General features: G+C 39.6%; 1 protein-coding gene across 45 annotated transcripts in view; it reads left to right on the top strand.

The window, feature by feature from the left end:
• The window catches only part of Nrcam (neuronal cell adhesion molecule), a 292,253-nt gene extending 278,127 nt beyond the window's left edge, over window positions 1-14,126 (top strand). For 44 of the 45 annotated variants that reach the window (XM_045135608.1, XM_045135606.1, XM_045135578.1 and 41 more), the window contains 3 exons: window positions 841-972; window positions 2,145-2,223; window positions 11,643-14,126. In XM_045135608.1, the coding sequence (XP_044991543.1) occupies window positions 841-972; window positions 2,145-2,223; window positions 11,643-11,880 (449 nt within the window). In that variant the 3' untranslated portion in view covers window positions 11,881-14,126. Of the gene's footprint in view, window positions 1-840; window positions 973-2,144; window positions 2,224-6,557; window positions 6,620-11,642 lie in introns of all 45 variants that reach the window. The other variant, XR_006633805.1, reaches the window with a different exon arrangement.
• The last annotated feature ends 859 nt before the right edge of the window (window positions 14,127-14,985 follow it).

Raw genomic sequence — 14,985 nt, 5'->3', positions numbered from 1 at the left:
AATGCTGCACTTTGTCCCATATGATTGAAACTTTTTAATAATACAAGTTTCTTAGCAGGTTTACAAAGTGTGAGTAGCTAAATAAAAGGGTTCACTTTTTTTTTACCCAAATAGAATAGATGGAGATTTAGAGAAACTGTATATATGTGAATGAGTATTTTCTCTTCAATCTGCTCATTTATTCCAATAATGGTTGTCTTGATCAGGTTATATTTTAAAGTCTTTGAGTACCCTCTACAAATTAACAAATATTTGTCCTTGGAGAGTAAGTAGACTTGATATTCTCAGAATTTATATTAGAATTGAAATGTTATGTAAAGTAAGAAGTCTGGTTTCTTGTGTGGGCCATTTTCTCTTTAACAAGATCCAAAACAGTGAAAAATGGCAATAGCAATGCAATGATATTCTAGCCTCAAAAATGGTTTATTTTGAAGGAAAAATACTCCATTAGATCTATACATTCTATTCTGTTGAAAATTCAGTTTTATATTCTTACTGTAGTTAATATACAGTTTATCCTATAAACAATGGATTTTTAATTGGCTTGAGAATATATTTCTACTGAGAATGTGTAGTTGAAGTAACTGTGAACACAGTGTTTAGAGGGAGGTTAGTAGCACTTAGTGTTATTAGAATTCAGATTTCTCTATTTGAATTTTTAATAATTTTTTTCAAAGTAAATTGTATAATTTCTGAAAACCAATAGATTGCAATTTGGGGCCATATGTAAAGTGTATAAGTTCATATACTATGGTAATATTTTTTTTTTCATTTCAAGAGACCAGAACACTCACCCTCCCATTAACTCATTCCCACCAACACCATTGAAATGTTTTCCAGCAATGGCAAGCCGACAAGTGGATATTGCAACTCAAGGCTGGTTCATAGGCCTAATGTGTGCCGTTGCTCTCCTTATCTTAATTCTGCTGATCGTTTGCTTCATCAGAAGAAACAAGGGTGGTAAATATCCAGGTAAGAATTCAGGTTTCTGTGTGAGTGTGTGTATGTGTGTGTGTTTTCATGAGAGTGGGTGTGTATGGATGTTTATGAGTGGACTCAGATGCATGGGGTGTACGTGTGTGTGTGTGTGTGTGTGTGTGTGTGTGTGTGTGCGTGCGTGCGCACACGCACACATGTGTAAGTACCATGTGGAGGCCAGAGCACAAGACCAGGTGTCATCCTCAGGAATATAATCCACCTCCTTTGAAGGGTCACTCATGGGTCTGGAGCTCACCAATTCACCTAGGTTGACTGGCTAGCAAGCCCCAAGGATCCGTCTGTTTCCACCCCCACCCCCCATGGAATTGCAGGTACACACCACCACTCCTAGCATGTTAACTTAGGTTCTGGGGGTGAATTAGGTCCTTACACTTGTGAGGCAAGCACTTTACCAACTGAGGTATTTCCTCAGCCCTTAAATTACTTTATAATACTGCATAATTACCTACTAAAGAATCATACAGATAGGAACAGTATATCTTCAGAGCCATAAATTTGAGTTTTCTGTTCAAATTGTTTTGATCCCCTTTTTATGGAGTGACAACCTACTCATTGTTAAGGGTATTTGGAGAACAAATCTGTCTGTTCTCTGAGAAAGTACACAAACCTCTATAGCCAGTTGGTGGGAGAAGTGGGGAAGTATATGAAATCTTCCAGGAAGAGTAATACATGAACTTTGTTGTTATATTATGGTATGTGATATTACTGTCCCTAGAAGGTTGATGGTTTATTGTATTTTGTAGATTTGAAGAATCTATATTTTCTTTACCTAACCATGTTCCCTTTACTTACAAGAAGAAAGGAAAAACACCACAAAGAAGAGATCCAAGAAAGCAATTTGTTCCCATAGACTTAACTAATAATTAGATTGGTAAAATAGGAAGAAATCTTAGAAACTTAAAAGTCGTTCCTTACTCAGGTAAAAGACTGAAGTCAACTTTAGGTGTTAACAAATGTTAATTCTAGTAGATTACCTCAAAATCATTGAAATTTCAAGGATATTAATGGCCACATGATGTACAACATCTGCTTGAGTAAAGAGTACTTTTCTTCTGCAGCCTGTGTCACTTAGAGTACCAACTTGGCAAACTTTGAATGAGGAAGTTTGGGATCAATGGATACTAATATCATGTTAAATTTTTTAGTTAAAGAAAAGGAAGATGCCCACGCAGATCCAGAAATCCAGCCAATGAAGGAAGATGATGGAACTTTTGGAGAATACAGGTGAGCCCCTGCTTCTCCTTGCCCTATCCAGGAAGGCAGAGCCTGCAAGTGTGCACCTGAGGATGAAGCATGGGCCATGCCGGGTAGTTCTTATTGTTGCAGAAACACATCCATACAGAAATGTTTACACAACCCTCGTGATTCATCCTCATTTTTTATTAAAAAATAAAGCTCCTTTGCAGGCATAAATTTGGAGTCAAAGTATCTTCTGTTCTGTTCTATTTCCCAGAGGCCCATGCAGTATTGATCAGTTAAGCAGTGCCACTGTGTCATGCTGAGAAATAAAACAAGGACCCTACATGACCTGCATTGCAAAGGAAACATGCTTTTTTTTTTTTTTTTTATTTGAGAGCGACAGACACAGAGAGAAAGACAGATAGAGGGAGAGAGAGAGAATGGGCGCGCCAGGGCCTCCAGCCTCTGCAAACGAACTCCAGACGCGTGCACCCCCTTGTGCATCTGGCTAACGTGGGACCTGGGGAACCGAGCCTCGAACCGGGGTCCTTAGGCTTCACAGGCAAGCGCTTAACCGCTAAGCCATCTCTCCAGCCCAAGGAAACATGCTTTTATAAAACCAATTTAACAAGACTTCTTTTTGTTCATTTTATTTTTTAATGTTTTTATTTATTTGTTTGACAGAGAAAGAGATAGAGAGACTGAGAGAAAGAGGCAGACAGACAGAGAGAGAGAGAACATGGGTGCACCAGGGCCTCTGGCCACAGCAAACAAACTGCAAACTCTAGAAGCATGTGCTACTTTGTGCATCTGGTTTTACATGGGTACTGGGGAACCAAACCCAGGCGTCAGCCTTTGCAAGCAAGTGCCTTAAACTGCTGAGCAATCTCTCCAGCCCTCTGTTTTTGAGACAGACTCTCATCATGTGTCCTATGCTGGCCTGGACCCACTGCATAGTTTAGGCTGGCTTTGAGTTCATATTCCTTCCACCTTAACCTCCCACTTGCTGAGATTATAGGCATGAGTAACCACAACTTGCTTTATAATGAACTTTTTTTTTTCATTTTCTCTGGTGCTGGGGATCAAATCCAGGGTACATACAAGGCAATCAGTCTACCACTAAGCCCTAAAACTTTAATCTCAGATTTAGAGCTGCTTTTTCTTAAATAATACCTATCCCCTATCTGTTTAATCAAAGAAAAGTGATGAATAGGTTGTTTTAGAAAATGTTGATTAAATATCAGTCAGACTATGTTAATTCACAGAATATTAAAAATATGTTCTTTTTAAAATTTGAGTTTTTGAAGCAGAGAGAGAATAGAGAGGGAATGGGCACACTAGGGCCTCTTGGTACTGCAAATGAACTCTTGATACATGAGCCACTTTGTGCCTTGGGCACTACATGCATAATGGGGAATGGAGCCCAGGCCATCAAGCTTTGCAACCAAGTGCCTTTAACCACTGAGCCATCTCTCCAGCCCCAAAAATGTATTCTTAGCTTGACTTCATCATTTTAAGAAAAATGGAGCTGGACAGATGTCTCAAATGTTAAGGAGCTTTCCTACAAACACGAATGACCCAGGTTAGATTCCCCAGAACCCTCATAAAGCCAGATGCACAAAGTGACATGTGCATTTGCAATTTGTTTGCAGTGGCTAGAAGCTTTAGTGTTCTTTCTCTTTCTCTTTCTCCCCCCCCCCCACCTTGCAAATAAATGAATATATTTTTAGAAAAGAAAAAGAATTAGTATAACCTAGAAGCTAAATTAAAAATCTTATTTGAGATAGTATTCTTGCTTAGGTATTACAGGTGTTTTTATAGGAAAACAAGAAATGATTGTTTTAGATATACTTAAAAACAGAAACAAAAAAAATATTCTTGTATTTAAAAGATGAAGATTCAAAGATAATTCTATTTATAAAATGCTTTTCATACCTCAACTTTTTTATTATTTTTTAAATATTTTATTTATTTATTTGAGAGTGACAGAGACAGAGAGAAAGACAGATAGAGGGAGAGAGAGAGAGAATGGGCGCACCAGGGCTTCCAGCCTCTGCAAACGAACTCCAGACACGTGCGCCCCCTTGTGCATCTGGCTAACGTGGGACCTGGGGAACTGAGCCTCGAACCAAGGTCCTTAGTCTTCACAGGCGAGCGCTTAGCCGCTAAGCCATCTCTCTAGCCCACCTCAACTTTTTTAATAAACTTCTTGACTACATAAGATATATTCTTTAAATATGTACAAAGCTCACATTGAGGTCCTTTTAGCCAGAAGAAAATACTTGTAAAAGAAAAGACTTTAGTATTGTGATTTCCAGGTCAGATTTATTAATAAGATATTTGTATTATTACCTGTCTCTGAAGCTCATTTTTGGTATTTCCATATCATTGGTGTGAGAGATAAAATAATGCCAAGGATGAGAAATGTAAAACTGAGAAAACCCATATAGTTCGAAAAAATAGATTTCATACCAGTTTCAGTTCCACAAAATAGATTTCGTAGCAGTTTCTGTGTGGGTGTGAGGAACTGTTTGGGCCTTTTTGCCTCAGCACTTTTGTCAACAGACAGCAGTATGGTTTCTAAAAGTTCTCAGAATTTCTGTGTTCATGATACAGGGAAAAACATGTCTAGTGAGGGCTGTCCTCATATCAAGTGATGATGTTGGGCCTGAAAGGGTGTGATCACCTCAGGCAGCACACCCCCCACCATGCCCAAAAGGTCTCCATAGCACGTCAGGGCAGCCTACAGCATAACCCAGCTCAGCTGTGTCTTACCCTGGAGGAGTAGAAATCTTCGCTGATATTATCCACTTTTCTACCTATTTCTCCTGCAAGCAGGTGAGCTGATAATTACAAAAGAACTTGTGTATACAGTTCTTGTGGCTATAATTTCATACAGAGATGCACACCACTCCCTTATTTACTGTTATGAAACTACATCTTTGATATAGCCTTGTGAAATTGTATGTTTGCATGAATTGTCTAGAAACCGTTGCACTTCATACATTCTCCACTTGGTGGCAGATTTGCATTCTGCGTTATCATGCTTACATGGATGTGGCAATGCCCTGCTTGCCTCCTCGATCTCGAGTATCAATTTGCTGTTATATTGATGTGAAGCCAGAACCTGTAAGAATGTGACTTTCTCTAGGTAACTATGCTAACTGCACCATTACAACATGGTTAAAATAGAGGCTGAGTTTTGTGAACCAGCTTGGAAACAAAAGGCTGTTAATTTTTCTTTCTGTTCAGCCCTAACTTGTGATTCCTTCATGATAACTTTGTCTAAATCTCAGATTTTGTCACCTTCAAAGTAATACAAGTTCAAGGACGAGATGAACTTTGAAGGTTTTTCTTCTAGCTGTAAGATTTCCATGCTGTCTATGAGTGAGCTAACAATTTTCAGCATGGTTTGTGTCCAGGGCAGTCTATAGCAAGTATTTGGCTACTGGCTTCATAATCATTATATGACTGACATCTGTTTGCTCATCTTTCTTCCTCTCATTAATCCATGAGTGCCATGCTTATGAAGCATTTTCAAATGGCTGTCTTTGGTATTTTCCCTGACTTTCTAAGGACAAGAAAGACTTTTCATTTGGACCAAGTGCTAACCCAATTGAAGTGAAGACAAAAACACTTGTCACACATGTAATGACACTGATCCTAGAGGGGCCAAAGGAACTAAAATTCTGATGAGTGTCTTTCTTACCTTCCAAACACAACTCAGTGGTATTGTTTTCTTAGTGGAGCTTAAAGTTTGTGAGGCCAACTCCACATGGGAGATCACTGTACCAAATTCCTAGATAACCCTTTGTCATAGGTGTGGTTTTGTCCGGTGACTCCTAGACACTACCTCAAAATTATTTCTCTTTGGCTCTTTCTACTTAATGCAAACAGCAGACCTTTGTTGTCTGAGATGTCACAATTGATGAAAAACAGTACCAGGATTTTTATACAGAATCTTTTAACAGTGCATTTGAGTGCTTTTGTTTTTCCTTAAATCGCCAGGGTCCTGTCTCTGCTTTGCACCTTCTGGAAGTTTTGAGCTCTGCATTACTTACTGATTTTATTCTCTTGCCTTCAGAAAGTGATAATGACAGTCACACATTGACACACATGAAATTAGGACTATTGCCTAAATGTGAATTCTGTTTATGATTCATTCTCCAGCGTAAGAATGGAAAGCTTTCTACCTGGTTGGTGCTGAGCCAGAGGACTTTTCATAGTGCAAAGAGGGATAGAACTTCAGTGGCAGCCAAATGTGATCTTTTTTTTTTCCATATGTTATAACCCTGTGCCCTCACTCAGACACCCACCCCTACACAGTTACCTCTCGCAGAAGCCTGTAGCTTTCTTTGTTTGTCTCTTTGATTATACAGACAGTAGGATCTGCATCCTTACTAGCATGTAGAAAAATCAGAGAAACAATGCAGCCAACTGTGTAAGTATCTCCTTATTCTTTAGCTCCATTCTTTTTAAAACTAGAATGAACCTAGGTTGTAAACCATGTGCCATTAATTTAAACTCATGACTTACCGTAGAAATGGAGGTTTTGCCATAGAATATTGTCATTCGTGGGACCATGGACCTCCTGCACACTTCCCAGCCTGTGCTCAAAGCTTGGCTGATGCAAAACAGCATTGCATTTGTTACATATTTTAGATTTATTCTGCTCACAAATAAGAGCTGTTTTGTAAGCAAAATAAATAATGATGAGCTTTTACAGTGTGAATGTCAATAAAACTGTGACATGGTACGGCCATGGTAAAGCTGTAGCAACAGAAAAAATGCAGACATAATTATCAGATTTGTTATTCCTGATTTTTTTTTTTTTGGTATCCATTTAATGGGTGTGCATAAACCTGAACTAGTGGGGGAAAATGAACTCCCGAAAGTATATTTATAGTGGTAAAGAAAGAAAATAGATTTTAATGATTTGTCTTACCATTGTAAAATTAAAGGAATGGGAAAGTTGGATGCTAAGCTCTTAAAGAACCTCAGAAATACTCATGTTTACCTCTGTTGTTATTTTACCATGAATTCACCCAACCACTATCCATTACCTTCTGAATGCCAGGCATTAGGATTATTAAAAGCAATAGGATTTGGTCCCACACTTGCAGGTTGTAATCTAGTGAGTCACGCAGGAAAGCGAAAGCACAATTTGAGCAGGGTGTGAGAAGTGCTATGACATGCTAAGAAAGCTGATGCCTTGGTGTGCATGGAGGAGGAAAGGAATAAAGGGACTCTTCCCAGAGGAGTGGGGAAGTGCAGCTTTCATACTGTAGTGTGAAAACGTCTTCTCATAGCATGTGAACCTTTATTTATGAATGTAAGCACCAAGAATATATTCTGCACCTCTATATACTATTTTACAGCTTAATTTTAACATGTGGGCTAACAATTAATAACCAATATCTTCTCTCCTTAAAGTTCTCATAAAAATGTGGGTAGGTTTTTATTTGTTTTTATAAGCCTTTGAATACTGCGTCATTGAGTATGTATTTGACTTGTAAATTATCTTCTGTAACTTTTTAATTCCTCTTACTCCTACGGGTAACTTCTCAGACTTAAACTTGACAATGCAGCTTCTTTTGGTATGGTTCCAAAGCAGCCTGTTTACTACTTAATTTCAAAACTCGTCTTTGAGTTGGAAGTACAGGTGAGCACTGATGAGGAGCTCCCTCCAGACTTGTGATTTTCATCAGATCTGGAAGTGCTATCTGACCATGTTGCACAGGGTGTAGGGAAATACCTCCTTCAGGTGGGCGCTGGGGTGGAGAGAAGAGAGAATGGGCATGGACTCAGGTCTGCAGAGCACTGACCATGTGCTTACCACAGTGTTTACCATAACTTACTCTTTCTTAGCTAGATTCTGGTCACTGAGGTACAGTATTACATCATACTGCTTTTTTTTTTTAATTTTTTATTTATTTATTTGAGAGTGACAGACAGAGAGAGAAAGACAGATAGAGGGAGAGAGAGAGAATGGGCGTGCCAGGGCTTCCAGCCTCTGCAAACGAACTCCAGACACGTGCGCCCCCTTGTGCATCTGGCTAACGTGGGTCCTGGGGAACCGAGCCTTGAACCGGGGTCCTTAGGCTTCACAGGCAAGCGCTTAACCGCTAAGCCATCTCTCCAGCCCTCATACTGCTTTTTAAAGGCTAGTCATCCAATGATATTGCTGCCTCTGCACAGCTTTTCCTAGTAAGACTCTGCGGTTAGAACTCCCCTCTTCTTCCCTTCTCTGCTCCTTAGCGCAGCCCTGAAGCCAGCGGGGAAGAATGTATACCTCCAGAGGGCCCTTCTTAGCTGGTCACCATTCATAACTGATAGAATTGTGCATGGAAAATTCCAGGTGAATCTGTGGACAAAATCATTAGAATTATAGCAGAGGTTAACAGTGTTGTTTAACCCCAAACTAGCAATATATCTACATGTGCCAGCAGACACTAAGAAAATAAGATTTTAAAAATGGTTCTACTTATGAAAGCAGAGAACTGTCATGTAGTTTTTTCCAGTGGTATCAGAGCTTGTATCCCATTGCTCTTGTCAGCTTGTCTACAACCGTACCAAAATTACACTGTCTGTCTCTGTCTGTTGTTTGTTATTTTAAGTCATGGTCTCACTATGTAACCATGGTTGACTTAGAACTTGTTATTGTAGACCAAGCTGGGCTTGAACTTGTGGCATTCCTCTTGCCCCTCCCTCCTGAATGCTGTATTTACATCTAGTCACATGTATAAATGTCTTCTTCCATTTACTTATGTCTTTAACCACTTTGAATAAAAGTTTTGTTTTATTCACAGGGATTTTACACATAATTTTCTTTCCTGGTGCATATTTTATGGTCTCATAAATGGTTTTTTTTATTTTAAAGATTTATTTTATTTATTTATTAGAGACAGAGAGGGGGAGAGAGAGAGAATAGGTGTGCCAGGGCCTCTAGCCACTGCAAACGAATTCCAGCCATATGTACCACCATGTGCATCTGGCTTATGTGGGACCTGGAGAATCGAACTTGGGTCCATAGGCTTCACAGGCAAACACCTTAAATGCTAAGCCATCACTCCAACCCATAAATGGATTTTTAAAATTTTTTCACATTCCGATTGTTTGCGAGATCATAAGTTAAGAGTTTATGTTAATATTTTATTAAATGGCACTACTAAAGTCTCTTTTTATTCTAATATTTTCTTATAGAGTCTTCTGGAGTTTTCACATCTGTGATATCATTCATGAATAATAACAACAGCCTCTCATTTCTTTCCTTATTTCTCATCACATTTCTTAGTGCTTCCAGTGCACTTTTGCTTAGAAATGTTGATAGCAACTGGACATGGTGGTGTGGCACCTGTCAGCCCAGCTCTTAAGAGGTGGAGGCTTGGGGATCAAGACTCCAAGGTCAGCCTTGTCTACATAGCAAGTTTATGGCCAGTCTGGGCTTCAAGAGTCTCACGGAAGGAAGCAAACAAACAACAAACAAAAGTGCTGATAGCAGCCACCCCATCGTCAAAGTCTCCATATTACCCGTCGAGAAGGATTTGTGCTCTAGGTTCTTGTACACATCCTTAATCAGATTGATGAAGAGACTTTCTGTGTCTGGTATATTAAAGATTTATCCTAAGCAGTGTTGAGCTTTGTCACATACCTGTTTGTAAATCTACTATGATGATCCTAGATTTTTCTGTAGAAACAAAAAGTAAACTGAATTTTGTTTGCATGCTAAAGCAAGCATACATTCCTAGAATAAATCCATTTTGAATTTGATATGCCATTGTTTTGAGGCAGGGTCTCACTTTAGTCCAGGCTGACCTGGAACTCACTGTGTAGCATAGGCTGGCCTCAAACTCACAGTGAACCCCCACCCCAACTCAGCCTCCCAAATGCTGGGGTAAGATACAGCTAAAGCAGCCACTTTGTTACAGCAGGTCCCACCCTACTTCTTTAAGCTATTATTGGGTATCACTTGTATTTTGCCCTGTGTTTTTGTGCTTTGAAAGAAAACGAAATACTGGGTTGTGTTGCTGCCTTTGTCTTTGCTGTCATGGAAAACATTTTCCCTGGTGAACAGACAACAGACCAAAGTACAATTGCACCAAACCACACTTGGTGAACCAATGAGTTCATTGGGGTTGCTTATAGAACAGGGTGGGAGGTTGCTTAAAGGAGCAGTGGATAACTCAAAGGCAGTCATGTCACCAAAAAGCCCACTCTAGCACAGGCAGTGACTCAGGAAGCTGTGTCTCTGGAGCTCAGTGCGCAACCTGCGGGCAGCTCAGCTGGTCACTCTCTTTATGTATCTTTATGGTGGGGTCTTGGAACCTTTTTCCCAGAATTGGTGACTTCTTGATTCTCCTCAGCTTCCTTCCTCCTTCCAGGAAGGACTGTTTCAGTTCAGAGGAAATTGCTATACGACATTATCTTTGCATGAGTGTTACCAATTAAGAAATAGGTCAGTGGGCCCATTCAGCTACAGGACCATATTGTGAACATTATGCGAGCGTAATGCTTACTGTTTTGCTTCCAGAAATAGCGTGTAGGGGTTTAACAGAGAAATAAGTAAAATAATAATCTAGTCCTATGGAGTTCTGCTTAAGTAGACTTCTCGGAGGCCCCTCTGTGGGCCTGCTACAGAACACGCAGGGAGGTGACTGGGGGTTGAGATGTGGGCAACATGGACTTGTTTTTCTATGTGGAAGCACTCATACTCTTCAGAGCCTATTGACAGCACAGTACAGTACACAAAGTGTGTTTTTGAGTTAAAGTGTGTCTCTTCCTGAATTAATAAACCTTTACTCACTGACTAAAATTTCAGGAAAAAATACGATGTCCTTTCAGCCTAAGGATTTTGCTTTTCTTCTTAGGCTATTCTCATTTGTCTCTTCTGCATCCTTTTAATGGGATTTGTAGGTCTTTTGAAAGGTAAGGCTGAAGTTTACAAATCTGGCCTGTACTTGATAACAAATTATTTGAAATGCAGAATTTTGCTTCTAATGGTTCAGGGGGAAAAAATCCTTATTTCACATTTAACCAAAATCATGATCCATTCATATCCAAGAAATCAGCAATAGTACACAGCTTAACATACTAACTTTGCTACTTGTCATAATAGTTCCTCCGCACCTTTGAATTCGAAACAATGATGGTTCTCAACTCTCCTCAGTTCTTCCTTTTTAATGCTTGTGATTGTTTCGGGATTACTTTCAAATCGGCATCAGAATCATTTATTGAAATTAACCTGCACAATTGGAAAGTCATCCTCTCTACTGAAGACCATGATTCCACAAGCCATTTCTGTGCCTGACTTCCATTCCAGCTCCACCCTGGTCATCGGAATCCACCTGGTGGCTAGAGAAGCTCAGGATTCCATATGCTTTTTCATAATTTGCATGCATGATTTTTACACATAAGACATTTCACCTAACAGCCAGTCTTACCTAAATGTTTCCTCCTTTTTCCAGCGATGCAGAAGACCACAAGCCTCTGAAAAAAGGGAGTAGAACACCTTCAGACAGGACTGTGAAAAAAGAAGATAGTGACGATAGCCTGGTTGACTATGGAGAAGGAGTGAATGGCCAATTCAATGAGGACGGCTCCTTTATTGGACAATACAGTGGTAAGAAAGAGAAGGAACCAGCTGAGGGAAATGAAAGCTCAGAGGCGCCTTCTCCTGTCAACGCCATGAACTCCTTTGTTTAATTTTTAAGCTCTTTGCCAATGTCTCACTTCTGTAGAATGTTTTCATAAGCACTTCTTCATCAGCCCTCTCATACTCTGAACATATGGGTGGAAAGTATACTTTCTGCTGTATGTTGATATTATGAGAATAGAGTAAGAATATAACTCAGTCAAGCGATATGTTAATGTGAACTGGGGCTCAAAGTGTATACTTTTTCATTCACCAAACTGATAAAAATAAGGAATATCATCATCAACAGAACACGTTATTTCCTCTTCAGGATATGACTCACTAAGATGCATGACAAGTGCTACGCAGTGAAGGGACATACCTGCATCTATGACTGAAAGAAGGTTTGATACTTTGCTTATGCTCCCCTCAGCTGAACCCCTAAATATGAATTCCGTTTTCATTGTCAAGTGTTACTGTAGTATTCTCTAGAACCTCAATGTCTTTGTGGACATTGTCGTGAAATTGGTGACTCTGTGTCTAGCTGTCGGTAGTCTTTTTGGGGAGACTGTTAGGAACAGTGTGTACAGTCTGTTCTTTCTACATGCGTTAACTATGACAGGTGCGTCTGCTCACGCTCACTGGGGCTCTGTTACTTGCTCTCTGCTCCTGTGCTCCGTAGGCTTCTTAACCCTTCCTGCAGCAGCAGCAGCAGCAGTGTTCGACTTCTTACCTTAGCTCTATGGTCAGTTACTGTTAGGCATAGACGATGGATTTTACAATACATTCAGGCGTTTGTACCATACTAAAAGAATCAAAGGCAAGTCATACAAATCACATTTCCAAACTGATCCAGGAAACACAGGGCAAGACACGTGCAGTGCCTTCAGACAGTAACCGTTCCCTAACTCCCACACTCCGTATCAGCTGATACGAGCAACTCCATCCTGAGTTACTGTCATTGTTTGGAAAGTAGCTTTTTAAACGGCAGAGATAATGAAACCCAAAGTGCTAGGGGAAAAGTAAATAAATGTGCAAATAAAAATAATGAGTTTCTATACCCAAATACATAAAAAGTAAGCTTTATCATCAGCTGTTGCACATGACAATTTGTGGTCTTTTGTGGCTTCCATCCAGGCAAGTGACAGCCAATTTAAAAAAAGAAGAAGAAAAGACATCAATGTGGTAGAAGATTGATTAAAACAAATTAATACAAAGCAAAGTGTGCCAAAGTTACATATTATTTGCTAAGATTTTACCTGTATGAGCTAAGATGTTACCTGTGAGCTCTCAAAGCTCTCTACAGCATCCTGCAACATGTATGCAAATCGCAGCGGGCACACTTCAGAACCAGAGAGGCCTGGCGAGTGTTTAATAGGCCAACAGTCAAAGGGTTCACCTCTGCAGCTTAGAAATAAAGAAATAAATATCCTATCATAGTCACAATCAACATCTATTGAATGGTTTACCTCCAAGATGAAAATCTATAACAACCTATGGTTGAAGGAATGCTCAGTTTCATTTGCCAATAAATTGGTTTCTCATAACTTGCATCAAGTTTAATTTTAAGTAAAGCTTTTTATATGTAGATATTTTGTTGAATTTGTAAATATACTTAAAGTGTAGGAGCTATATGCTTATAGGTGTTGCATATAAATAAACATGCAAACTATGTCTATGTTGTACTGTATGAGAAGTAAGCTAATTAATTAATGCAGTGTGTGGGACTGGAAAGCATCTACATGCATTTTGTGGGGTTTTTCTTTCTTTCTTTTTGCTGTGAAACAAGTAGTGAACCTTTCCACGTGTCATGTGAGCAGGTTTCTAGCTGAAGTCATCAGAGCTTAGCCTAGGGAACCACGTAGGGTTAGTCGCAGGGCATCTTTGGTGAATTCAGATAAAGCATAGTTGGACAAGTCCCAGGACAAGATGACTCTACGTACTTTCATGTCTCCGTATCCACTTTCACAATCAATCTATTTATTGGAAATACAAAATAATGAGACAGGCTTGCCTTGATACTAGAGAGCACAAAGATAAAAGTTCCTTTTAATTTGTTGGTGGTTTGAAAGAACAATAAAAATGCCATTTTTATGCTTCCATGATAGATGCTAAATTTTTTTGTGCATGGAGTCACTTCTGTAGCAATGCAACAGATTTTGTATTAAAAATTTAAATGTGGTTTCAAAGTCCCTCTTTCTTCTGTAATTTATGTTCTAGTGGAGTGTGAATGTCCACATAATGACATGTGTAACAGTACAGGCAAATGTGACTTGATTTCCATCAAAAAGTGACTATTAAACAGTCTTGATCTCTTTGTGATTTTTAACTTTTTTGGACATATTTTTCCAAGTATCTTAAGCAATTTTGATTTTCACTTATAAAAGGAAAAGAATATTAAACAAAAGTGAATGTAATATAAAGAGCTAATAATATAGTATCATAAGAACATTTTTTAGGAAAAGCAGGGATACATATTATCAGTCTTTTGAACAAAACAAAAGCCCAAGGAATCAGGTGCTGCCTTCTTTCTCAAGGCCTGAGTCCTCAGAGCCCACAGTGAGTACCTGTCTCTGGCCTGCAGAGACCTCCACTCCGCTTAACCACAAAGTAGATTTCTTGACATGCCTGCTTGGTTAGATAGCTGGAACTTTTGCACACTTATACGCATGTCATCCATTCTCTTCTCTCCAGCTTCATTCTTCTAATTGTCTCCAAACTATCCTATCTCTACAAGTTACCTGACCCTAGCAGGTTCCCGTGTTCCATTGTGAGATCCTTTCTCACAGGTGTCTGGTCCTCTCACCATACCCAGGAGACCTGATGGCTCAAGGCCGCCCTCCCTTAGCACTATTTGAATAGCACGTTATGTACGTGGACTGAAGATGCTTAGTTTCTTCCCCATAGAGGCTAGGCTCTCTCTCTTCCCCACCCCACCGTGGACCAGATTCATAGAAAACAGCCTCTCTATATCATGTCACAGCTCTGTGGCAACAAAGGCGTGACCATGGGAATCAATGATCCATTGCTAGTATAAACTATCTAGTTCACATGGTTTTAATGTTCTATTTTGAAAATGGCTTGGGGGATGAAGGGAGTCAAGGAACAGAGAAGAACCAATCAATACCCAGTGGATCTCTCCTGCTGAGACTTTTCTACATCTGACCGCCAGAGGG

The sequence above is a fragment of the Jaculus jaculus genome, chromosome 16, assembly GCF_020740685.1.
Source record: "Jaculus jaculus isolate mJacJac1 chromosome 16, mJacJac1.mat.Y.cur, whole genome shotgun sequence".
In the NCBI taxonomy this organism is placed as follows: Eukaryota; Metazoa; Chordata; class Mammalia; order Rodentia; family Dipodidae; genus Jaculus; species Jaculus jaculus.
The sequence above is the reverse complement of the archived record's forward strand: the minus strand, read 5'-3'. Positions and strand labels throughout refer to the sequence as shown.